This window comes from Peromyscus californicus, unplaced genomic scaffold, assembly GCF_007827085.1.
Source record: "Peromyscus californicus insignis strain IS unplaced genomic scaffold, ASM782708v3 Scaffold_5__1_contigs__length_169319896, whole genome shotgun sequence".
Classification (NCBI taxonomy): domain Eukaryota; kingdom Metazoa; phylum Chordata; class Mammalia; order Rodentia; family Cricetidae; genus Peromyscus; species Peromyscus californicus.
Genome location: NW_026294573.1, coordinates 50,085,097 through 50,112,167, shown reverse-complemented (window position 1 = coordinate 50,112,167; position 27,071 = coordinate 50,085,097). Strand labels below are relative to the sequence as shown.

Below are 27,071 nucleotides of genomic sequence, written 5' to 3'. Positions count from 1 at the left end.
GATTTATCAACCCTGCTTCTCATAGTGCTTTTATCAGTGTGTTTGGTAGTAGTCAAATGATTTGAGCAAGTGCTATTCCGTTTTCTCTAGATGAGGCATAGCAAAGCACAGTAACACCTGGCTAGTGACTGAGTCTACCCAGAAGGGAGTTTCAAGCTGGACTCTTCAGCTTGAGCTGAGTCTCGTGTTGAGCATCCTGCTGATTGCTCTGCTTGTTCTGTTGTTTGTCTTTCCATCAGGCCTGAGTTGGATGCATGTGATGTACCAGAAAAATATCCTCAGCTGTTCCAAGTGACACTGGATATAGAAGTACAGCCCCAAGACAAAGTGATCGACTTAACTCCACCATGGGAGCACTATTGCACAAAAGATGTGAACCCCAGCATCCTCTTCTCCTCTCAGCAGGAGCATCAGGATACTCTGGCCTTAGGAGGTATGAGTCATGGGCTGCTTTGGGTTTTCAGGGTGAGGCCTCTGCGTTACTTACTGAATTGCTTTGTTTCCTGTGTTTGGTTGACGCTGGGTGACTTTTGTCTTGCAGGTCAGGCTCCAGCAGATCTCCCTCCAGACCATCCCAGGAATCTTGGGCAAGGTGGCTTCTTTGCCTCCCTCTGTTGGCAAGGTATAGCAGAGCCTCTAAGTTAGGATGATTAGGTGATTGAGTGACTAAGTTGTCTAATGGTTTTATTAAGACACTTCCTGAAGCAATCTCAATTCAAGTTTCCTTCCTCCCTTATTTCTGACCCTTCCCCTCATTTGTTTTTCAAATCAGGCAGTTTGCCTGCTTTCAAGTCCATGAGTGCACAGAATGACCAGAAGGCCAATGGAGGTTAAATTCTCCCTTCTTTTTTTGCGTGGTGTTTCCAAACCACATCTTCCGAAATTGATGAACTGTGATGTATGCGAAGATCTCTCTTTAGGCTGCTGACAACTGACAAAGACTAACAAAGAGTTCAGTTTCCTGCCTTCAGGCAAATACTCTAAAGACACAAAATTGAGTATTGTCTTAGCACTGCACCTCTAGCAAGGCAGGATGGGTCTTGCCCTGGCATGGTGAAGGAAGTCACCTGGCCTGCATCTCTGCTAGTTGCTTTAGCAATCATTAACCCAGACAGGGCTCTACCACTGTGCTGTTTTCTCCCACACCTGGAGGTGTTTCCAGACCCCTTCTCCAGCTAGCACTTTACATTACTAGCACTTTACATTACTAGCACTTTACATTACTACATTACTTGAGACAGCCATGGGCATTCTAGTCAGGTACGCTGGCCATTCTTGCTTTGCAGTTGGCAGAGGTTAGTTACAAAGCATGGTCCAGAATCGAATAGTCAAGACTTTAGGGTGAGAATTCAGCTTCAGAGATGGCCTAGGCAACATTTTCTTGATTGACCTTCCTCGGATGTGTGAATGTAACATAGTATTCCTACAGCCTGTAGATGTTTTCAGTGGTAGGCTGAAAAATATTCATCTGATTCCTTTGGATGAAAAGGTTTGCTTACAGAATTTTCTTTTGAAAAATGCAATGGAAACTTCTCAGACTTGGAAGTCCAGCCAGATGTAGCTTGCAGATGGATCATCAGCCTCTTCTTGGTCCTTACCCTATATCTTCTCACAGTCATGGCTTCTAATAAAACATTCCTCTCACCTTCCCATTGTCACGTTAATATGCAGAAATAATTCCTGTATGGGGCTGGAGAGATGGCTTAGTGGTTAAGAACACTTGATGCTCTTACAGAAGACCATCTATAACTCCAATCGCAGGGGATCTGATGTCCTCTTCTGGCCTCCAGAGGCACACACAACAGTACACAGACGTGTATACAGTCACTCACATGTAACATCTTTTTAAAAAGAGAGAATCTCTGTTTTTAGCACAGGTACATTCTCTTATCTGCTTGGGGCTTTTACATTTTGCAAAGGTATGTGAAATATATTACTTAACATCTCCAGTGGCATCTCAGATGACAACCTGCAATCATACATCAGTGTTTCTGCAGCGGGACATATAAGTAGTAACTTGCGTGAGGCAGCAGAAGCCTGAAGGTAGCTTCATATACCCATTCTGAGCACGCTCTTCTGCTGAGCTCCTACCACCAAACTTAGATCAGCCTTGCCCTTCCCACAGATCTTCGTGGTTCAGAGTTGGGGTTCACAAGTGTGAACCTGACCCCGATTTAGATTGTGGGTCTGTCTGGTGTGAGATAACAAAGTGCTATGGGAGATGGTCTCGAGCAGGACCTGGAAAGGCACATAGAAGCCTTCCATTTCTCCCCAGCAGAAGGTGTCTTTCCTAAGCCCATTTTGTGGGAAAATATCTCCTTTCAGGGTGGTGGGAGGACCGTGAGGCAGAGCCGTTGAATTTGCTTCTTAGGGTGTATTGCTTCTGCTTCAGTCGTGTGGAGAAACAAAGGGCAGTGAGAGGTGTCCGCAAAGGGCGAGGCGTCACTGTCGTTTTCTGTGGCACCCCACATAGTGTCTGGAAATCAGCATTGAGGTGCTACTTGCTATTAATTTGAGTTCTTTTTATTATCATCTCATGTCATTATTACAGCAGCCTGAGCACTGTGTAGTATTTATTACCCCTGTTTTGCTGAGGAGGAAACTAAGACACCAAAAAGTAAAGTTACTTGCTCAGGGTTGCACAGCCAGTTCCATCCTTAGGCTGCCGGGACCCAAAGTTTTTCCTCTTAGTCTTTATGTTATATTGCCTTGCAGATGTTGACCAAATAGCGGAGAATGATCTGAAATCAAATAGTTATTGCATTGGCAGGGTTATGAAAGCACTATTTGCTCAGGGCTGGTAGATCTTCTCTTTCTGGAACAATGTACTCGTAGCAAACCTCACTTGTCCCAGCCGTCAGTCATACAATCATTTATTTGCACATTGGCCTTTCTTAGATCAGAAATCAGAGAAGTCGTTCTGTGAGGAGGACCACGCTGCCCTGGTGAATCAGGAAAGTGAGCAGTCGGACGATGAACTACTGACCCTCTCAAGCCCGCATGGAAATGCCAATGGGGACAGGCCTCACGGAGCCAAGAAGCCCAGCAAGGAGCAGGAGCCAGCGGCCCCTCCTCCCGCGGAAGAGGTGGACCTTCTGGGCCTGGAAGGGTCTGATGTGAGCACGAACTTCTCTCCGCTGGCAGCTCCTCCCAGCAATTCTGAACTGCTGAGTGACCTGTTTGGGGGTGGAGGTGCCACAGGTCCTGCCCAGGTCGGGCAGGCTGGGGTAGAAGACGTGTTTCATCCCAGTGGACCTGCGTCTGCGCAGTCCACACCACGCCGCGCTGCCACCTCCGCCTCCGCATCGCCAACCCTAAGAGTGGGAGAAGGTAATCTTCCCATATTTCTGTTATCTCAGATTTCAGGAATAACTTGGGCCAAGCACACAAAACTCAAATGTTTTCGTAAGCAGAACTTTTCTGATTTCTTGGAAAATTCCTTGGGAGATCATAAGGAAAATACAAACATTGTCCTTTTTTTTGATATATTTGAACTCCATAGTTTTTTTTTTAATCTAAATTTTTTATTTTTTGAGGATTTCATCCATGAGTACTGTGTTTGCATCATTTCACCCTCCCCAACTCCTCCCATATCTCCCTCATTCCCATTTCAAATTCATAATTTCTCATTTCTTAATTATTATTGTTACATCTACATCAACCTACCGAGTCCCTTTACTGTTGCTCAAATGTGTTTAAGACTGACTGCTTGGTATCAGATAACCTATCAGGGAGCTCATCCCTGGGGAAAAAAATAGTCTCCCTTGCTCCAACAGCCATTGATTTTCTATAGCTCTTTGTCTAGGGTTGGAGCCTTGTAAAATTCCCTCTGTCTGTGTTGGCATGTCCACTGATGTGCTCACTGTGAAGGTCTTGTTTAGCCAGCCATATTGTTGAGATGTCATGGGTGCAGCTTTCCTGTAACATCTAGAAGACACTATCTCGAAGCAGGCATCCCGATCCTCTGGCTTACCTCCATGCCCTTATTTCCTTTTCTTGGAGCTTAAGCTTTGAATATGCTTTTGTTACTTCTGCTTGGAGATGGAGATGGATGAGCTATTTACTACAGCAGCTGATATTGGTGTGATACTCGCCACTTGCCAGATATAGAATATATGATTAGACATGACTCAGTTCTTATAAAAATCAGTACACAGATGCTATCGCTATCTCCACTTCATAGCTGAGGAAATAGAAGCTTCCAGTTTAATTAGCAGCATTTGTTCAAACAGCTGGGCATTGATGGAGCCAGGGTCCCAACTTGACCTGTGGACTCAGAGCTTTCCCTCAGACCTCTGGTAATACTTTCTTTGAATTCTAGTGTTCTGGATATCCCCTAGCTATACAGAGAAGTGTTTGGGTACATCAGAATATGCTTGAGGGGCCTAGGCCAGCAGCATGATTGGGGAGAGAAGTGTGGCTGGTCTTTGTAAGGAGTCTGAGCCATACATACTTAGCTAGTTTCACTTAGCTAGTTTCACTTGACACACCACCAAAGACTTCATTTTCCAGGTCAACCTTCCCTTTTCCTGGTCAGCCACAGCATTAACATTTGCAAGATGATGTAGCTGGGTCACAGAGATTCATTACAGCTTCAGAATAACCAGCACAAACCGGCTACCCCTGTGACTGTCACCCTTAAGATGATGCTGCATTAGAAAGGGTAAAGAGATGAGTCTCAACCATCTAGGCTTAGGGGATGCTATAGGAACTTTCCCGCATGCTAATCCTTCACCTTCTCTGGAGGCTCTGGGCTTGGCTTGACTTGTGAAGTTCTGCTGGATGCCTCTTTTGTGAGAAAGGGAATTAGAATCACAGAGTTCAGGTGCAGAGTTTCAGTTGGTGGTGGCTGGATGTGAACCCAGGAGCTTGCATCCTACATCGTGGCTCTTCTGTGCTTTGCTTTCTTCCATCTGGTTCCTGTTTGTCAGGATGAATGAAAGGCCCGTCAGGGAAACAAAATCTCAAGATTGAAATCAGCAGTGTTCCATGGCTGAGTTTTAAGACAAACTATTCTAAGGATGTTTGATAATTTAACTCTTCATAGTCCTTTGCTGCTAGGTGTATTCATTTTGGAGTTGGAAGGCACTGTTGACATTAGTTAATTCTGTCTGTGAAATCATAGGTATGCTGTCTGAGCATACCCAGCTATTAATGGCTGACCTAGATGTAAGGCTCAAGTATTCTGTCCCTCCAAAAAGAAAGAGAACACTAATCCTAGAATTAATGGCTGCATTTGAATCACAGGACTAACACTTAACTATCTGGAGAGTCTGGTTAAAAATTTAATTTGGCTGGGTGTGGTGGCGCACACCTTTACCACAGCACTTGGGAGGCAGAGGCAGGTGGATCTCTGTGAGTTTTAGGCCAGCCTGGTCTACAGAGCATGTTCCAGGACAGCCAGGCCTACAGAGTAAGTCCCTGTCTCAAGAACAAAACAAAACAATGAAAACCCTCTTAATTTGCTTAGTTGAGGATAATACTTGTGGACATAATGGTAAAGACTAACTCTTGAGTTTTCATCTGTAGTATGCATGTTTCATCTTTGGTTATTAGAGAATTTCTACAACAAGGTGATATTAAAAGTGCTCCAGTCATCTAAGAAGTCTTTAGTGTCTTCTCCACTGGTTGGCTTCAACTAGAAACAGGTGGGCTTACCCCTTGTCCTCTTACAGTCACACTGCAAACCCCAGAGTCCTTGTGTCAGAGAGGATGAGGTCTCCTGAATACTAAGTAGGGCAAGGGATGTGCATCCTGGACTACATTGTAGTTACTGCCACAACAAGCTGATCTGCTGCCCCTGCCCCACAGGTGTTGAGAGAGCCTTGTGCCAATGACGTCATAGCTGTAGACGTGTGAGCCACATGCCCCACTGCATCGTGACAGTGGGAAGTGTTTGTTCACTGGTTTGGTTCTCAGGCTCTATTTCTAGAATGGGTCAGCCCCACTCCAGGAAGTAGGCTGTCATCGGCTTGGTGCCTACAGATTTGGAAGTGACATCTCACTTTAGGTAGCTCAAGGAGGTTTTGTTCCTTGCTCAACAGTGAGAAATCCAAGGGCAGTTGTCTCCATGCAGCTCAGTGATGGGCAGGCATCTTGTTCATTTCATGACTGATGCTTGTGGGGATAACTTGGAGCCTGGAGCTGGAAGATTTGAACGTGAGTCTAGCATAGTGTTTCCTGGACTTGAACAAGAGCAAGTTTCTGAATCTCAGTTTCCCCAGGGCCGAGTGAAGGTGACAGCACTTCTGTTTGCCAGGAAGAAACCGAGGACCACCCGAGGTCTTCTCCGTAACACAGTAGAGCCCCAGGAAGCTTCACTGTTACTGACAAGCAGGGCCTCCCACATTCCTAGCTTCCTCACAGCTTTCTCTAGCTCCTAGCCGGCTGTGGAGTCAGTGTTTTAGAAATGCTTGTATCCTGTGGACTTGAGAGTGCAGCTTCGCTCACTGCTCTCATTTTATTCTGTTTTTAGCTTTCAAGTGAGCTGAAGGTCCCTTAAAAACAAAGTTAAAGAAAGACCTACTTAGTGGGGTCTTAGTCCTTTTCTTTTGAGATGGGTCTTACATAACGCAGGCTGAGCATGAACTCACTGTGTCACCCAAGATGACCTTGAACTTCTGATCCTCCCATTTCCACTCTCTAAACGCTAGGATTACAGGGATGTACCACCATGCCTAGTCTTCTGTGGCACTGGGCGTCAACCTAGGCTTCATGTATGGTAGGCAAGCACTCTACAGATTGAGCGACATTCCTGGTCCTGTCGGTGGGGTTTTCTGCTACTTGTCTTTATAGCAGCTCCCCGTGCCTGGTTTTTCCCCATTAATTCCTTTTACATGAGCACTCGTTAGTCCCTGGACCCCTGTAGCCTATACGTGGTTTAGGCAGCCCACGGATTCATCTGTGTTGATCTTGTGTTCTCAGCTAGTCTGTAACTCTGATTTGCTGCTTCTATGTTATTAAGATTTTCAAAAGCTGGCTGGAGGGGATGGCTCATTGAGTAAAACAGCTTGCCACACAAGTGTCAGAACCTGAGTCTGAACTCCCAGAACCCACATAAAAGCTGGACATGTAGTGTGAACACCTGTAATCCCAGCACTTCTATAAGGAGATGGGAAGTAAAGGAAGACAACCGTAGAAGCTCCAGGCCAGCTAGCCTGATGTGTGATGTGTGCAGCAGAAAAACAAGACAGTCTCAAACAAGACAGAAGATGAGGACAGATACCTGCACTCTGTGGTGTGCTACACACACACACACACACACACACACACACACACACACACACACACACCATATACCCCCATATGATATAGACCATATACACACACACATACACACACACACACACACACACACACACACACACACACACACACACACCATGCACACACATGCAGGATTTATTAAAGGTGCTTTAACCCTCATTTAGAATTATGGCTTTCGAATAAATAAATCCAGAGTCTTTCATCTACATGGGTGGGATAATTCCTGTCGTGTTGGGACCCACTGTTAGTTCTGGAGGAAGTTCTAAGTCTAGGAAGGGGTGAGGAAGGTCAAGAAGAGGCAAGCTTCAGCCTGGTCTTTCAAGTGTTTGGCAAGTTAATAACTTTCAATATCCATACAGCAATTACTGACAGGATCAAGAAATAAATGCATCTCCCCTTTGTTTTCTAGGTACCACCTTTGACCCTTTTGGAGCCCCTGCTAAGCCACCGGGTCAGGATTTGCTGGGCTCCTTTCTGAACACGTCCAGTGCTTCTAGCGACCCCTTTCTGCAGCCCACGAGAAGTCCTTCCCCTACAGTGCATGGTAAGAAAGTGTTTTCTATGATGCTTAGTGGAGTAATGGAGTGGTTTTCCACAAGACAATGCTAAGTACTGAGATGTGAATATAAAAGCATCTGTGTGTGTGTGTGTGTGTGTGTGTGTGTGTGTGTGTGTGTGTGTGTGTGTGTATGTTTGCAAAAATTTTGGAAATTAATAATTTGTTAACATGCTAAAAATGCTTCAATTTCTTACCGGAAAGAGACTCATTTAACATTTAACTTGGTTTCACGATGGTCCTGAAACAAGTAGGCTGTGGATTTCTGCTTGTTTTTATACTAGAGCTGCATATCCAGGAGCAGAGGGCATCATTAATTATAACCGTTACTACTTTGTGTATCAGTGAAAAAGAGAAATGCTCCCACTTTTAATTAATTGGAAGCTATGTCCTAGTTGCAGAAATCTTTGAAATGTAAAAAAAAAAAATGGGGCTATTACATTAGTAAAATATGATGTTAGCATTCCTTAAAATTATCAGTTGTCAGAGCACAGTTTGGGACATGGTACATGGATGTGTGGGAGCACCTCTGATATGACAGCTACTAGATGTGCGTGGCTACAGAGCACTCGAGATGAGCACTCGAGACGTGGCTAGTCTGAATTGAAATGTGCTCCACATATAAGGTAAACACCAGATTCCAAAGTTTACAGCACATAAAAGAATGCAAGGTATCTTCATATTTTTATAACAGTCCCTCATTAGAATAAGATTTGGATTGTCTGCTCAATAAATTAATATCATATTTTACTGATTTAAGAATTCTGTTTTTCCATATTTCAAATGTAGGAGTGATGATTAATGTTACCATTATTTTCTCTTTTACATATAATTCAGGTCATCTATGAACTCATAGTGGTTCCTTATTTCACCCAACATAAGAGCCAACATTGGGTACCCTGGTCATAGCCTGTGTAGACCCCATTTACTCTACCCCGGTCATAGCCTGTGTAGACCCCATTTATTCTACCCTGGTCATAGCCTGTGTAGACCCCATTTACTCTACCCTGGTCATAGCCTGTGTAGACTCCATTTACTCTACCCTGGTCATAGCCTGGGACCTTGTTTCCCAGTTTTCCTCCTTTTTGTCTTCATTCCAGCCCTTTGGGTCTCTTCCCCCCGCCCCGCCTCATTTTCATCCTGATAGATGTAAGACAAACAGAATGTAGAGGAAGCCAGATGGCAAATGTTGACAAAGCTGTCTACTTTGGGCCTTTTTTTCATGGGTTACTGTGGAGCCAGAGCGGAAAGGAAAGAGCTATCATCCCTGATAATGGTGTGTGCTTTTTAATTAATTATCTGATAGGAAGGTACAGGATATGTTGACAGTAGGTAAATAAAACAGGTAACTATGAAGCCTAGAGTGCTGATTCTGGTGCCTTGGGTCTTTTGTGGGGTGTGTGTGTGTGTGTGTGTGTGTGTGTGTGTGTGTGTGTGTGTAGTGTGGTATGTGTGTTTTCAATCCCACTTGTAATGCCAGTAGACTGAATTCTACTTGCTGATTTTTATGGGCAAAGCCCTAGGGAGATTCTTCCTCCAGCAGCACATTTCACTTCAGTGCCACTCACAACTTCTTGAGAGGTCAGAATGATCTCTCTTGAAGCTCTACTGGGTTTCTTTTTGAGTGACAGTAGACACGTCCCTGCCACCAGCATAGTGGGAGATAGATAGTTTTTGCCCAATTAGTGTTCTGAATGGCTCATTCTTCTCAATCCATGCCACAGCTGAGGAGGAAACAAGATCCCAGTTCTGAGTGGTTCATGCATTGATGCCCTTGGTCAGTACTAAGCTGGGTTGAGTTTAAGGATATCTTCCCTCTTTTTGCGTAGCCCAGGATGTTAAGTACATTAGTGGGGTGCACGAAGATGAGTAAGACAATTCCCACATTCAAGGAACTCAGGATTAAATGAGGACAGACATGTGCACAATTGTAATTCCAAGTGGGTGGACATGGAGGTACCACAAAGGTGAGCCAAAGAATGAACAGAGAAAGCCTATGGTTTCTACCAAGCTCTCATGAGCATGCGCAGATGAAAGCAGAAACTATCCCTGTTGCAGAGTGGGGTAAAAGCCCAGGAGGAGGTATGGATCCATTAGATAGTGAGAAGCCATGCGAAGCTGTGCAGGCTACAGAAGACAGCTTTGTTCTGCGCAAACTCAGAGAAGTGGGCTCTGAGCTGTCTTGTTCTCATTCATCTGCTCTCCGTTTGCAGCTTCCAGCACACCTGCCGTGAACATCCAGCCAGATGTTGCTGGAGGTTGGGACTGGCATGCCAAACCAGGTAAAGACCAGCAGGTTATTTTTTGTACACGAGTGACCAGTGGCAAACGCATGGTCCTTCACCCAAGATAAGGTGGATACTTGGAATATTATAGTCCACTGTGTAGTTTGATTATTCCTAATGATCCGCATTGTAGCAGCACTTTTCCCAATGCACTTGATGATGATGATATATATATATATATATAAATTATATGTTATATTTTTATAAATATATTATATATGTTATATATAGTTATATATATTTGTCTTATAAAGTTAAACTGCAAGTGTATTCGTATATATATTGTTTAACTTTACAAGACTCATCTGCAATATATCTGTATCCACAGTAGAATTAGATGGGTCTGAATTGGTTCTACCACTTAGAATCTCCTGGATTCTTTCTTCTTGGATAAGTCTCAGCTTCTGTTTTCTTATCTGAGAAATGGGGCTAACAATGCTTATCCCACACAGCAGAGGAAGTATAAGTAAAACAGTGTAGATGTATCCTCCCTCATTGCTCATGACTGAAACTTTACACCCACCAAGTAGTAGCTCCCATGGCTTCCTTTCCCTAGCCCCATTTTCTTTCTTTCTTTCTTTCTTTCTTTCTTTCTTTCTCTTTCTTTCTTTCTTTCTTTTTTTTTTTTTTTTTTTTCGAGACAGGGTTTCTCTGTGTAGCTTTGCACCTTTCCTGGAACTCACTTGGTAGCCCAGGCTGGCCTCGAACTCACAGAGATCCGCCTGGCTCTGCCTCCTGAGTGCTGGGATTAAAGGCGTGCGCCACCACCTCCCAGCCCCTAGCTCCATTTTCAATGAGTGTGACTGAATAAGTCCTCTCCTAAGTGGAATGTCACAGCATCTGTGATTTTGTGAGTGGCTTATGTCATTTTATAAAACGTCTCAAGGTTTATCCACATTGTAGTCCATAAGAACATTTCTTTTTAACCCAGCTTATATTTTGCTGTCTACATATACCACATTTTTTTTCTGCCTTCCGTTTTCAGTGGACAGCGATGATGTGCAATGACCATGGTTGTGTAATGTCTCCTTAAGGTCCTTATTTTAATTAATACCTTGGAAATGCTCTCAGGAACATGGTTGCTGAAACATGGTAGTTCTGCTTTTAGCATGTGAAGAGCCTGCAGACTGTTGCCCACAGTAACTGTACCATTCTGCATCCCTGCCAGCAGTGTGCAAGGAACCCATTTCCTTCTCATTCTTATACTCTTTTTTTTTTTTTTTTTGGATAAATCCTGACAAGTGTAAGATAATACCTCAATGTTTATTTGATTTGCATTTCCCCTAATAATTACTGACTGCGGTGATTCGAACAAGAATGACCTCTGCAGGCTTATATATTCGAATAGTTGGTCCCAGTTGATGGAACTGTTTGAGAAGGGGGTGGTGTGTCACTGGGAGTGGACATGTAGTTTCAGAACCCCACCCCATTTCCAGTTAGCTCTGTGCCCCGGGGATAATATATAAGCTCTGGTTACTGCTTCAGCACCGTGCCTGCTCCTGTGCTCCCCACCATGGTGGTCAGGGACTCTCACCCTGGAACTGTGAGCCCCAATCAATGTTTTCTTCTGTGAGTTTCTGTGCCCCATCACAGCAATAGAAAAGTCACTAAGACAGTGATGTTGAGGATCTTTGTATGTGTTGTGATCATTTGTAAATCTTCTTCTTTGGAGAAATGTCCTTGGTCTATTTTTAAATCAAGTCATTTGTCAATTTATCATTAAGTTGTAGTTGCTTTATATATATTCTGGCTCAAACTCCCTATCAGAATAATGGTTGGCAATATTGTCCCCCATTGTATACTTCACTTTTTCCCTCTGTTGACTATTTCCTTGTCATACAGGATTTTCTAGTTCAATTTGTCTTCTTTTTGCTTTTATTACCTGTGACTTTGAATTTTTTTCTTTAAGTTAAGGGGCTGGAGAGGTGGTTCAGTGGTTAAGAACATTGTCTGCTCTTACAGCAGACCCAAGTTAGATTCTGGGCACCGTGGTGGCTCACAATGGTCTATAATTCTAGTTCCAGGGGACCTGACGCCCTCTGCTGGTCTCTGTGGGTATTGCAGACACTTGGTGCACAGACATACCGTGCAGGCAAAACATCTGTGCACATAAAATAAGATACTCATAAAAATTTTAAGTTAAAAATGTTACAGTTGAAAGATGATAAGCAAGACCCCCACCACATGGTGGGGAGAGTTCAGATCCAGCCTGACTTCAGATCTATGAAGAAAGAGAAAACTGGGATGGGGGTGATAAACATGGAAAATAATATGCATGACCAGGGAAGAGCCGATGCCTGATCTGTGTCTTAACCTTATTTCAGGTCACCACTCACCTAAATCAGAGTAATAGCATCTAGGGACTTCTCACACATTTCCAAACCCCATCCTAATTTGCCTTTAGGGGCAGCTGAGCAGGAGCTCTGAAACCCCAACTCTCCGCATCCTGCTTCAGGGAACTAACTCATTTTCAATGGTCTTCATTCCTTTCCAGGGGGTTTTGGAATGGGAAGCAAGTCAGCTGCCAGCAGCCCGACAGGCTCATCACATGGCACCCCTACCCATCAGAGCAAGCCCCAGACTCTGGATCCCTTCGCTGACCTGGGCACACTGGGTATGAACTTATCAGATTACGATCTGAATAGTACTTGATGTTAACATCAGCTGAGGCGGGACAGAGGCCCAGCTCCACACTGATCCTATAGCAGCGCGAGACTTCCCTTAATCTTTATGAGACCTCAACTCGGGTAAAACTGAATCCTTGGCCTCAATGCAAAGTGGAATTGGAGTTTAAGCACCAGTCTTAAGAGAAAGGGAGGCACCAGGGAAGAAATTAAAGCGTGCTAGAGAAGCCGGGCGGTGGTGGCGCACGCCTTTAATCCCAGCACTCAGGAGGCAGAGGCAGGTGGATCTTTGTGAGTTTGAGGCCAGCCTGGGCTACAGAGCGAGATCCAGGAAAAGGCTCAAAGCTACACAGAGAAACCCTGTCTCAAAAAACCAAAAAAACCAAAAAAAAAAAAAAAAAAAAAAAAAAAAAAAAAAAAAAAAAAAACGTGCTAGAGAACGTGGGTGTGGGCTTCTCAAAGTAGAGCCCCATGTAATGTCTTAGCATTAGCCATGTAGACTGTTTCGATTTCTTTCAAGTTATATCTTGAAGGGTTGTTAGCAGCTTTTGTGTGTTCATTTCAACTAATGAGTTTATAGAGTGGCTCCAGAGGTGCCCTGGGTGGGATTATAATTTGATAAAAACAACACAACACAGCAACAACAACAACAAAAGCAGGAGCCACTAGGGTCACACACGGGGTTTAGAGCATGCACTTTTACCTACCGTAAAGGAGATTTTCTGGTGAGATTCATAGAAAAGTGAAGGTTTACCCCTGGGAAGAGAGAAAGGCTTTGGATAAATATTATGTTAGAATTCTTCATTCTCAGTCCCAAACAAGCCAAATACAAAAGCAGCGGAGGGAAATAAGGGATTAAGATTGGGGCATAAATTAATGAAAATAGAAATGAACAAATTAATACAAGAAATAAAGCAATGAAGAGAAGATTGATAAGTAAGATGGGCAGACCTTCACCGAACTAAAGAGAAGACCCACATGGATAAAATTAGAGATGAAAAAGGGTAAATTACACTGGGCGGTGGTGGCCCATGCCTTTAATCCCAGCACTTGGGAGGCAGAGGCAGGTGGTTCTCTGTGAGTTTAAGGCCAGCCTGGGTTACAGAGTGAGTTCCAGGAGAAGCACAAAGCTACACAGAGAAACCCTGTCTCAAACAAAACAAAACAAAACAAAAAACCAAAACCAAAACCAAACAAAAAAAAAGAAAAGAAAAACTGTAAATTACAATGGATATCAGTGAAGTTCATAAATTCATGAGGACATACTTTAAAAATGTATATTCCATTAAATTGGAAACCCTAGAAGAAATGGTTGCACTTCTAGATCATTTGACCTAACAAACTTAAATAAAGATGAAAAGCAGTTCAAGCAGCCGTGTAACAAACAAGGAAACTGAAGCAGTGATTTGGAAAAAAAAAAAAAAAAAAAAAAGAATCTGCAACTGAGAAACTCCAGGCCCAGATGTATTCATGGCTGAATTATACCAGAGTACTGCAGAGGAAGTAGTACCTGCTCAAAGCATCTGTAAAATTAAAAGAAAGACCCAGTGGTGGTGGTGGTGGCGGTGCACGTCTTTAATCCTAGCACTTGGGAGGCGGGGCAGGCAGATCTCTGAGTTCAAGGCCAGCCTGGTTTACAGAATGAGTTCAAAGACAGCCAGGGCTATACAGAGAAACCCTGTCTTGAAAACAAACAAACAAAAAAAGAGAAGGTACACATCCAGGAGTCAGTTTTATCCTGATACTTAAACCAGATAAAGTTACAACAACAACAGGAAATTATGGGCCAATCTCCCTGATGAAAATACTTGGAAACTGAATTCACACAAAAAACGATCATGCACCATGATCAATTTAACTTCATTCCAGAAATGCAAGGATGGCTCAACATATGCAAATCAATAAACATGATGCATCACATACATGGACCCAAGAACAGAATTCTTGACAAAATCCAACAGCCTTTGATGAAAGCTTTTGAAGAGCTAAGAATGGAGGGATCGAATCTTAACATAAAGTCTATATAAGACAGACCTCTAGCCAGTGCTAAACGAAGGTGGGGGGGAGGGGAAGTGTCACAACCCCCTTCTCACAACCTGGCTTCTTAAACGTCTCTACTTTCTATGGGACACAGCTTAGAAATTTTAAGTGATTTTTCTTCCCCACTGAAGTGACACAATGAACAGATACCAGTGAGAGCTATAAGCTAAAATTTTGGCTCTTTAGATGAGTTGTCTGATAATAAGAAGTAAGCATCCGGGGCTGGAGAGATGGCTCAGAGGTTAAGAGTATTGACTGATCTTCCAGAGGTCCTGAGTTCAATTCCCAGCAACCACATGGTGACTCACAACCATCTATAATGAGAATTGGTGCCCTCTTCTGGCCTGCAGCCATATATGCAGGCAGAACACTATACATAATAAATAAATTTAAAAAAAAAAGAAAACAGGAAAGAAAAAAAAAGTAAGCATCCAGAAAATACAGCACTAACTCAGGAAAAAAAAAAAAAAAAAAAAAGACAGAGGCCTCGAATGAACCAGTTCTAATACAAACATCAATGCCTAATTCCTCACTATGTATTCTGATGGAAGTGGCCTACATGTGGCTTTGGTCGGGGAGGAAACCTTCTGAGTCCCAGGTGACCTCTTCTGGGATACACAGTGGCTAATGACCGAAGAAGTTCACCTTTGATCTGAGATCAATTAAGCCAGGGTCCAGGGACAGGAGAGGGCAGCAAGGGTGACTTCTAAATTGAAACCTGTGGTATGGTTAGGTGTGGGTAGAGGAAGGAGTCCAGTCAGAGGGGAGGGCTAAAATGACTGCTAGTGAGAAGACCTGGGATCTATGGAGAAGTGGGGCTGAGAAGGTAAAGCCGACTCAAGGAAGACTTCGGGTTGCTTTACTCTAACTTGTATGCAAATTTGGAAAGTAGTTTTGTCTTTTAGGAAGATTGTCTGAATTCAGGAATGGCGGAAACCACTTGCTATTTAATAGAGGAAATGAGTAGAAATTGTTGGCAGGTCAAAAGGGAAGCTGAAGGACAGGGCAATTTTAATCCCTCTCAGACTTGCTAGCAGGGCTTGGAGAAAGACCACCTCCATTGTGAACCAATAAGCTTCAGTTTCCTCGTTTGGTAGGTATTTGTGACTATGCACCCTCTGCTAAGCATTCTGGATGCAATAATGAATGAAGGCAGATAGCATTCTTGCCCAGAGGACCTTACAGTATGGTAGGAGAGAGAAACGTTAATCAAATATAAAATACCTACCGCGTAGGTGCTGTGCTAGGTGAGACATTGAATGAGAAGTTCCCTGGATAATCCCGATACCCAGTCAAGATTGAAAACTGGGGCTTCTTCCGCTTTTGTGGGGATGGCTGTGACCTGGGCCTAACAGCTCTGCTGTCTTTCGGCCAGTTCACTGCTTCGATAACATCAGCATGTGGTATCGTTGCATTTGAGTATGCCATATTCTGGAAAGGTAGATGTTACAAAGCCATACATCATTGGCAGGTCCCTGGAGAGCGATGTCAGCACCCACCATTTCATTGCTGGGTCCACAGCCTGGTGTGTAGAAGATGTTCAAAGTGGTTCCTAAATAAACGAACAAGTGATGGGTTTGGTGGGCATCTGGGAGATGCGTTTAGTTCGTGAGGTTTTCTCCTATGAGTAGGAGATAAATCAAATGTTACAATGATGAACAGATGTATTTAGAACAAAGTAGGCATTCTTAAAGTAGAAAATGAATCTTTATTTTTCATACAAAATACCCAGCCTTATGTGTGTGTTGATGTGCTAGGGATAGGAGGGGCCAGGGGCCCTTGCAGAGGGCTCCTTGCTATATGTTTCAAATAACAGCAGCAAGCAGAGCATGCTGGTATTGCCTGTATTCCCAAGCACTTCAGGTGAGGCAGGAGGATCACCAGTTTGAGGCCAGCCTGGCATACCTAGGGAGCTTTAGACTATGTGGGTTATATAGTAAGACCTTGCCTCAAAAGAGAGGGTGGTGATAGGAAATTGCAGGGGCAGTGATAGACTCGTGTGACAGCGTGTAAATATTGTTTTCTATGACCAGATGCTTATTGAGTCCCTTACAACGTGTCAGACTTGTGGTTGGTGTTGTTTTGTGATGTGTAATGGACCTGAGTTCACTTAATTCAGGGACTGTGAAGCTCCTCTTCTATAAACTGTGTGTTTGTACTGTACTTCTGATAAAGACATAGTCATTTCATAGATGAGAAAATTGAAGCTCACGGAAACGAACATTTCATCTAGTTTTGGAAAAGCAAGAAGCCTTGTTTTCGCATAATCCCAGTGCCTGACATGGTACCTGGCACATGGCAGTCATCCAACAATGGCTGGTGGATGACTTAGAACCCGTGCGTAAAAGAGAGAATGAATGGTACGTAAGTGCCACCGCTGAACTCCAGCAGGTGGACTCGAAATTCAGTACCTATAATGCAGCATCCTCGTGTGCAAGGGAAGCCGAGTCTCGGGGTCCAAATGAAAGGGCATAGCTGTAGCAGAAAGACACAGTAAGGGGTGAGCCACTCAGAGCTTTGGGAAGAGCTTGAGACTCTGGGTGCAGGGGTGCAGAGGTAAGATTCCCATGGTCAGGGCGTGGCATTGACCAGCTGTGAGATCGTGAACTTGTTAATGAACCTTAGCTTTGAGTCGTTCTTCTTTTTTTTTTGGTTTTTCGAGACAGGGTTTCTCTGTGTAGCTTTGTGCCTTTCCTGGAACTCACTTGGTAGCCCAGGCTGGCCTCGAACTCACAGAGATCCGCCCGGCTCTGCCTCCCGAGTGCTGGGATTAAAGGCGTGCGCCACCACCGCCCGGCGAGTCGTTCTTCTTTAAACCCAGCCAGCGATACAATTTACCCACACTTGACAAACTGTTAGTTGTTTTATTATCGTTGTTATTTTGACTCTTTGAAGGATCAATGGAGATCAGGATATTTCAGCTTCTCATTTTTACCTCCACACATACTGGCCCTCCTGCAAAGGAATGCAAGCAGTGTAAAACCGGAACCTGTTTGTGAAATTTAAAAACATCTATAGCTGCCCTTGTGTCCTAACCAGGCTTTTCCTTATAGCAAATGATAATTAATCCTAATAATTGTCATTTAAACAGAACCTTAAAGAGGCTATTTGTCTTATTGCCTGTTCTTGTCACTGGGTAGTTTTGGCTCTAAATAAAACTTGCTTAGTTTTATTTGGGGCAGGCTGGGCAGGGTGACGCAGTCAGGCTCTTCTGGCTTGGTCTAGTTCAAGTGTTCTGCCCGATGCTGGCTGGGTGTCATAGAGACAAACCACTGAAGTATTCTGAGTTACTCTCTGTTCATCTGAAGAAATGAATGAGGTAAGGGGTACTCCCTAAAAGTAGCACTGGGCTGATTAAGGAGATAACAGATATGCAGACATGCCTGCGATTTTGTTACCTTTTAGGGAGGTTAGTTCTGTTACCATCCAAAGCAGTTTCCAGTAAACTGATTGCAAGCAATGCCTTGCGACGCGAGTTCAAAGCCACTCCACCTTGCCTTACCTCCTCTCTCTCTTTTCCTCCATAGGTAGCTCTTCATTTGCCAGCAAACCCACCACACCAACGGGATTAGGGGGAGGATTTCCACCTCTCAGCTCACCACAGAAAGCATCCCCCCAGCCAATGGGTGGAGGGTGGCAGCAGCCAGCCGGCTACAACTGGCAGCAGACGCAGCCTAAGCCGCAGTCCAGCATGCCTCACTCCTCCCCCCAGAACCGTCCCAATTACAACGTGAGCTTCTCAGCTATGCCTGCTGGACAGAGCGAACGTGGGAAAGGATCTACCAATTTGGGTGAGGATGATGAGATGGGCCTGCTGTAGATAGATAATCGGCCTGTGTGGTTACACTGCTGGGGATGTTATGTCTGAAGGAGATAAAAACCAGTCACAGAGTTTATGAGACCGTCTTAGAGTTGAAGAGACATCAGGTGATCCACACCCCCAGGACTGTGTGCGGAGCACCTGGGCCTACCATAACCCCACACAGGTGTCATGTGACTATGGCTCTCTCAGTCTTTCCTTGTCCATGCTGGAGTATGAAGGAAGGCTTTTGTCAAAGTTTTTCAAACCTAGCATAGCACTTGCTGTATTTTAAGTCTTAATACATGTTGATTGGAGGGGTAGATGGGACAGAAAACTATTTCCTTTGGAATAAGGAAGGTATTCTTAGGAGAAAAGGATGGAACCTGTCAAAATGGCTTCTTAAGGACAGAGATGGCAAAAGATTCCCAACAAGGAAAAAAAAATACTGCGGGTTGATTACTACTGACTACATGGGCTGTTGTGGTTTTGTTCAGTTTTGTTTTCCAATGAACACTGAGATAACCAGGCATGCTTTTAGCTCATTCTCATGACAACACTATATTGTTTCCTCATTTCTCTAGATTAAGAAACTGAAGTATAGACACCTGTGGTCATAGCTGGATTTCAGACACATAACATTTGTTTCTAGGATCTGCCTCTTCAAAAAGACCGAGAGAAGTTTAGTTCCCAACCAGACTTGCAGGGGAAGGGCACTCTGATCCATTGAACCCATCAGCTGGGTATAGACAGGGAAGTGATAGCAGGGAGGATTTCACGGACTTGAATCTAGGCTCTTGTCCAGTCTCTGACACTAGTTCATTGTAATTGTGGTAGAATCATGAGTATCTTTGTCTGCAAAGTTATACTGGAGATGAAATAGGCATTAGTGATCCAGACTCCAGACCTGCGCTTGCCGTAGACACGTTGTGTGATTCTGGACAGGCCCCTTGGGCTCTCCAGCCTTCCATTTTCCTCATTTGTTACACAGAGCTCTTACTGTTTTGCATGGTGTGAAGAGGGTGGAAGTATGGAAAAACTACTTGGAAGCCCCATACTTCCAAGAAGCGAGGGTTTGCCATTCTGTTTAGGAATGAACGTTGTGATGGTTTCCAAATATTGTGTTACAGAAGGGAAGCAAAAGGCTGCTGACTTTGAAGACCTGCTTTCTAGTCAAGGTTTCAACGCCCACAAAGACAAGAAGGGGCCTCGAACAATAGCTGAGATGAGAAAGGAGGAAATGGCTAAGGAAATGGACCCTGAGAAATTAAAGGTGAGTGAGCCCCTTGATCATCCTGTAGGACAAAAATGTGTGACAAAGTCATATATGTCCAATCACCCCGGTATTGGTTGCCTTTATGTGGGTTACTAGGGACTAAATACTTGATAGATACAACTTGAGGATGAAAAGATTTGCTTTGGCTCATGGTCTCGGGAGATTTCAGTTTACTGTGACAAGAGAGGCGTGGCAATGGGCTCGTGCAGGGTGGCTGTTCACGTGGAAGCAGACAGGGATCAGAGAGAGGGGTACTGCAGCAAGGGGTGGCTAGGGAGAACCTTCGAAGGCCCACTCCTAGGGAGCTACTTCTACTAGCTAAGCCCCTGCAGGTTCCACAGTCTCCCGAAAGACCATCCACTGGTGAAAAGATGCTCAAAACACGAGCTTGTGGAGAAGAGTTTGAATCATAACATCCCCCAAGGGCCCTACCTCCTAATGCCATACACCACCTCGGGTGTTACAACTCAACATTGACTCTAGGGTGGGACACAGACCATATCAACTAGGGAAGGCACTTCATTCTGGCAGTCACTCTATTACGGTGGGTCTCTGAAGCTGTGGTTTGACGACAGTCGGGTTCTTCAATAGCAAAGTGGCTTTGGAAAGGTCTGTGCTTGGTGCTTAATTTTAGCCCGTGGTTTGGTAATACAGACTCCTTACATTTGCCCACCAGATGAACAATGATATTCAGCTTTAAAGTTCAGAAGCCTTTAGATTATAAATATCGGTCATTAGAGTTTGGTGAGAACAATTCACTATTGGTATTTTCTGTCCACCTTGAGAACTTTCTGCTGCTCTTGGTTGATGGAAACAACGTTTCAGTTCTCTGTTGATCAAGAGAGATTAGGTATGAGATTTGTATAGATTGAGGAAAGGGGAGCTAATAATGGTGAGGACCTTGGCCTCTACTACACACTCCTTCTGCTTTTAAGCTAAAGAAGTTCTACTTTTTCTTAAAGCAAAAAACAAAACATCTGTTTTTGATTCTAAAGTTCTAAAGAATCAGTTTGGTGGAAAGGAGAATGATTTTTTTTTTAAAGAAAAAAGACATGTGTCGCTCAGTGAATTTAAGTTCCTTAACTCTAGATAAGGAAGTGAGTTTTTCATAGGTGAGGCTGTAGTGTGGACAGCCAGACACAGAAAAAGAAGTGAGTTCTTCACAGGTGAGGCTGTAGTGTGGACAGCTAGATGCAGATAAGAAAATAAGTTCTTCACAAGTGAGGTTGTTGTGTAGACAGCCAGATGCAGATAAGGAAGTGAGTTCCTCACAAGTGAAGCTGTTGTGTGGACAGCCAGATGCAGCTAAGGAAGTGAGTTCCTCACAAGTGAGGCTGTCATGTGGACAGCCAGATGCAGATCATCAGCCTGGAGGCAGAAGGTGGTTCTGAAGATGAGTGGTGTGAGGTTGTTGATGAGTACATAAAGATCAAAGAGTTATGTTGCAGGATATTTGATCACACTGAACCCTGAGATTGTGTTATTTTCTGGAAAAACCTGTTTCTAGCTGTGGTGTGGTTCAGCCCTAGCACACACCTTTAATCCAAGAGCTTTCTGCTTGAATATTGTAAACAGGATTAAATAAAGTCAACCACAGGTCAAGAGGTGGAGCAAGCAATCAGTTGACAGGAAGTGAACATAGGATTATTAAGAAAAAACAGAGAGTAAGAGAGAGTCAGGAGGATAGATAGAGATGCACAGGAAGTAGAAGGGAGGAACATTCAGTTTGAAGAGTCTTGTTTGAGATGATGTGGAGAAGGTGGGAGGCTTCTGGGATGTCAGCTGAGGAGGAAGGTCAGCTGGTTGCTTTCTCTGTCTCTGAGCTAGCAGGCTTTCACCCCAGCACCTGCTCCCAAGTCTTTTTTGATAAAATCGAATGATTGAGATTTTGTTAAAAACTACAGAGTTATAAAGCTTATCCCAGTTGGAGAGGTTGAATTGTTCATGCAGTAGGTTAGGTGGCATTTTTTCCCCTTGTGGCGGGAGTCAAACTCAGGGCAGGTATTCTACCTCTGAGCTACATCCTAGCACAACTTTGGCCTACATGAAAGGAATATTTATTTAGTTAAGGGAACAAAGTAGACCCAGGTGTGACCTCATGAAGTTCATATGTTAAGAGTATATAATTAGCTGTAGGAAGACAGAAAGGAGTTCCGACTGCAGAGGTGTAGTCTGAAGTTCAAGAACAGCTTTTGAACAATGATGTAGACTGGAAGGATGAGGAGGGAGGTGGGGGAGTGTCTCCTGCTCAGATTCACTGAAACAGAATAGACCTTCAGAGTTCTGGTAGATAGAAAGTGTTTGACTGTCTTTACCCCTTTTGTATTTCCTGTTTGCAGATCCTGGAATGGATAGAAGGCAAAGAGAGAAACATCAGAGCCCTGCTGTCCACGATGCACACTGTGCTGTGGGCCGGCGAGACCAAGTGGAAGCCCGTGGGCATGGCAGACCTGGTGACGCCAGAGCAAGTGAAGAAAGTGTACAGGAGGGCTGTGTTGGTGGTGCACCCGGACAAGGTGGGTAGGACCTGCCCTGTCAGAGACTGGCCTGGTCCTTGTTTCAGACTTGAGAAGCATAGGATAAAACAGCATGCTTTCGGTTTGCTGATTGATGAAGACAGCTAGTCAACAAAACTTACCCTGTGGGTCATTTAAACCAGGTATCTAAACAAATAGTCATACTTCATGAGGCTGGCAGAAAGCAATCCAAGCATCCTTTACAAACACTGGGGCAAGCATTGTATTAACCATGGAAGTGCAGCACTCATCCGTGACTTAGTTTTAGGGCTTACAGGTGATCTTGAACTACAATAATAAAACAAGACTGAGTACTTCAAAGGAAAATTCAGTTCCCGTGGAGGGCAGGATCATGTCTAGCCAGAATTCCAGGAGACACTCTAGGGAGGATTTGGAACACAAAATATTGGTAAGGATCAACAAGATTTTTAAAATGTCAGTGTGTGTTGCAATTGATGCTCATGGTTTGAATAAATTACGAGAGCATATAAGGGCTCCACGGGATCAGAACTTCAGTTCTTTCCTGGCTGAGTTCATTGTAATCTGCAACAGTACCTCAGCCTGAAGCATGCTACCCTGCTGTCATGTGACCTGTAACAGACATGTGACATGAAGTCGTGCTTGCAGTGCCTCTGGGATACATGTTTGAAGTCATGTGTGATTTCTATCTCTCGGCACTCCTTATAACTAAATAGAATAATTAATGAGAAATAATATTAATGCTTGGACTTTGATCAGTCAAAAGAGAAATCGGAGCCCAGAGAAGCTGGCAAAGTGCCCTCTTATGAGTCTCAAAGACCTTAACTTTATAGAAATTGGAAAAGGGGAATTTGGAAATACAGTCAGCTGGAGATAGGGTTTTCATTAACAAAGAGATGCATCTTTTACTGTCCAGCAAGCTCCCAATTTTCTCCTTATTGATAGCTTTCTGTTATTTTCTGTGAGTTTCCAGGGCAGTGCTCAGTAATTAATTTCATATAGGTAGGCTGTAAAAAGAAATGTCTTAATGGAAGAGCATTTTAATTACCACCCACATTCTCAGTGAATTTAATATAAGTTTAATTTTAAACATCTAATTGTATTTTGTGTTTTCTTTAGGCTACTGGGCAACCCTATGAACAATATGCAAAGATGATTTTCATGGAGCTAAATGATGCCTGGTCTGAATTTGAAAACCAAGGCCAGAAGCCCTTGTATTAATTTGTGAGCTTTTCTATGCTGGCTGCAGCCCTGTGTTAACGCTTAGTGTGTATTACAGTTCTGAGATTTTCACAGATGAACCAAAAATTCCAGTAATGTATTTCTAGTACTAAACTGTTAAGTTCCTCATGAATTCATTTCTCATGATAAGAAATGTGAATGTTTGGTTTCTTGAAGTCCATAGCACCAAGAACTCTAGCAAGCTGACCTTGCAGAGTTATACATTCCAGCCTGCCCTCTGGGAAGCCTCCTCAGCATTTTGCCTGGGGAAATGGGACCGAGGCCACCCAAGGCGAAGGCATGACATCCATCTCATTGTCTGAGACTAAGATTTATGAGTGGACGTTATGATAATTGGATTACATAATGGTTTTAAGGAATTGATTTAGGGATATTTTTTGTTTGTGTTTTGTTTTTAAAAGATGTAATTTGAGCAATGCCTTTACACAAACTCCAATAATATCACCAACCAAGTGTTTTTTTTTTAATGGAAATTTACTGGAGCCTTTCGCTCCTGTAGTGTGTTTTTTGATCAAGAGTGGTAACCATTATAGAAGTGGCTAGACGGTGGGCTGTGATTATGCAGAAATCTGGGCACTACCCCTAACTTTTCCTGGATGAACTGCAAGCCCAAATACAGGATAGTTGAAGAGACCAGGAGGCTTGAGATGTCGAATCTCAACTTCCGTTCAGGACATTGGGCTACTGGCTCCCTTTCCCTTAAAAAAAAAAAACCTGTGGTTGATTAAAGAGAAACTTCGGAACACTACCACCACCACAACTCCAAACCTATTTAAAAGCGCCTTCTAATTGCTGCCACGAGGCTTAGTGCGCTTTCTTTTGCTTAGTCAAGAAACCATTCTTCATGGGCGACAGTTTGTAAAGCAGTTTGGCCCATTCACAGTTGGTATGGACCTGGTGTTCTGGTGGTCTGTATCGAGCTATGAGGAAAACAGAGAAGACAACACTGAGTGAGGAGAAGGGTTCAGTTGGGGAGAGAGCTGTGTGTATCTTTGGATAGCTTTGTCAGTTTGAGGAACCAGAGTCCCACCCACCCAGTGAATCTGGACCCCCTGGATTATTTCCGCTGGGTTTGCTGTTGGATGCCTGTGAAAAATATGCAAGAATGAAGCTTTCCAGACCTCCAGCTGGTTGGATTTTAGCCCAGTGTTCAGTGCTTCCTACTCTGCAGGGTAAGCAGCTTGTATTGCTGGGACTTCACTAGGTCTCCTGGTGAGCACATACGCAGCATCTCTCTACGCATGTATGCATATGGACATGTCTAATGTGCACATCCATCGTCACAAAGCAGGCGGTCAAGAAGATTTTCATTTTAATCTTAAAAGGTTCGCACTCACTGTTGTGAAAGGCTTTCAAAAATTGTTTTCAAAGACAATCATTTTGTTTGTTTGTTTCTGTTTTAATATTCTTGTGACAAATTGAATGGGAAAAGCAGCATGTCAGAAATACTTTTGTTCTATATAGATCTCTCTTTTCTTTCTCTCTGTTTTTTAATTATAAAAGTTCTTTTTTTTATTTTACCTTTTATGGATAATGTGAAATTCTCAAAAAACAATTGCTCTCTCTTAAGTATACAGCTATAAACTGTTCAAAGTAACCATGAGAACCTAGGTGTTATTTATTAACGTATTATACGATGATGTCGTACCCAGTATGTGCTTGTCCTATTTAAGATTGGGATGTAAGACATGTTGCTGTGACCTGTTTTGTTTTTTGGGGTTTTTTTTTGGTTTTTTGTTTTATTCTTCATTCACATTTGTAGATATTGTGTGAACTACAGTATATAATGACAATAATTAAGAGGATATTATGTGGCTGTTACGTACATTTTGAAATGATAGGACTATATTAGCTTTGTGCCATGTTTGCATAGCTCATTAATGTTCATGGTTTAAATACCACTAAATGTTATGCGACTAGCAATGAAAAAGAACCCCTCCTTAAATCTGGGGGTTTCCCACCTCTTTCCCAGATGCATTATGATTCTGGATGCCTGTCTATCTTAAAACTTTTAACACATGCAGACCAATAGGTTCTGCATTCCTCTTAAATACCTGGTTGTGACAGCTTGTTGTTGGTCAGATCCACTGTCTCATTCATATTTATTGTAATATATTTTTGTTTTGTAAATACGTTAAACACAACAAAATGTCATTGTTCTAAAATATTTGTAATGTATATTAAAAAGGATAAAAATACTTGTAGAAATAGTCGTTATTTTTGTACTTGTGGGAATGTAAGGGGCTAGAGCAGTGGTTCTCAACCTTCCTAATGCAGTTCCTCAGGTTGTAGTGACCCCAACCATAAAATTATTTCTGTTGCTACTTCATAACTGTAATTTTGCTACTGTTAAGAATCACAATGTACCTATTTTTGGAGATAGAGATTTGCCAAAGGGGCTGCGACCCCATAGGTTGAGAACCGCTGGGCTAGAGAGATGACTCAGTGGTTAAAAGTGCGTATTGCTCTTGCAGAGGACCTGGCTTTGGGTTTCTGCACCCACATTGGGAGTCTCACTGCCTGTAACCTCAGTTGTAGAACGATCTAATGCCCTCTTTTGGTCTTCATAGGCACTTGCACTGATGTACACATGCCGCCTCCCCCATATGCATGATTAAAAATAAACTAAATCATTAAAAAACAAAAGAAAACAAATGAGATAAGACATGCAATGACAAAGTTGAAAGATACCTTCTGACCTGATTTGCTTTTAAGGCACAGTAAGGGGAAAGAATGTGAAAAGTGCAGAATACATTTGCATCGAAATGTGACCTGACAAGATTCTACAGTGATACTTTCATCTCCCAGTATCATTCATGCCCTAAGACAAAACGACAGACAAGACATTCAGACAGATGGATAAACAGACGGACAGACAGACAGACAGACAGACACACACACACACACACACACACACACACACACACACACACACAGATCATGCCTAATTAATACTGTGTTGCAAAAGGAAATCCTATTCTCCTCACGTGAATATTAATGCATTTTCATCCGTATGTGTCAGGGAGGTTGATCTGTAATTTGGGACTTTACCACAGGGCAGGAACATTTGTAGACATGCTGTACCAGAGCATTTGAGCCACTGCTGTGCTTGTGCATTTAGATTCAGAGTCTCAAGTCAGTACCAGTGCCACGGTGAGACCCCACCTAGTAAGAAGTCAGCATGAAGGTGTAATTTCAGAGGAAGTTAGCACAGTGCAGGTCAGTTCCCATGCTGGAAACACCAGACCAGAAAATGTAGGTCAAATTAAGAGGTTTTCATTATCCTAAAAATAAGCCATACAGTTTGCAGCATGGTGCTATGTGTTGGTCTGAAACTAAAAAAGTAGCTTTAAATCTTGATTTTTTTTCCTACTTAATATCTGTTATATTAACAAATACCTTAAACTCTCTGAGTCCCGATTTTATCATTTGTAGAATAGATTCCTCACGACTCTTCCATGGAAGAATTAGGGACCATGGGTGTAAAC

General features: G+C 43.2%; 1 protein-coding gene across 7 annotated transcripts in view; it reads left to right on the top strand.

The window, feature by feature from the left end:
- The window catches only part of Dnajc6 (DnaJ heat shock protein family (Hsp40) member C6), a 164,123-nt gene extending 138,342 nt beyond the window's left edge, over window positions 1–25,781 (top strand). For all 7 annotated transcript variants that reach the window (XM_052718041.1, XM_052718044.1, XM_052718046.1 and 4 more), the window contains 10 exons: window positions 240–433; window positions 542–622; window positions 2,899–3,330; window positions 7,676–7,810; window positions 10,036–10,104; window positions 12,602–12,721; window positions 18,299–18,562; window positions 19,701–19,843; window positions 22,186–22,362; window positions 23,461–25,781. In XM_052718041.1, the coding sequence (XP_052574001.1) occupies window positions 240–433; window positions 542–622; window positions 2,899–3,330; window positions 7,676–7,810; window positions 10,036–10,104; window positions 12,602–12,721; window positions 18,299–18,562; window positions 19,701–19,843; window positions 22,186–22,362; window positions 23,461–23,562 (1,717 nt within the window). In that variant the 3' untranslated portion in view covers window positions 23,563–25,781. The remainder of the gene's footprint in view (window positions 1–239; window positions 434–541; window positions 623–2,898; window positions 3,331–7,675; window positions 7,811–10,035; window positions 10,105–12,601; window positions 12,722–18,298; window positions 18,563–19,700; window positions 19,844–22,185; window positions 22,363–23,460) is intronic.
- The last annotated feature ends 1,290 nt before the right edge of the window (window positions 25,782–27,071 follow it).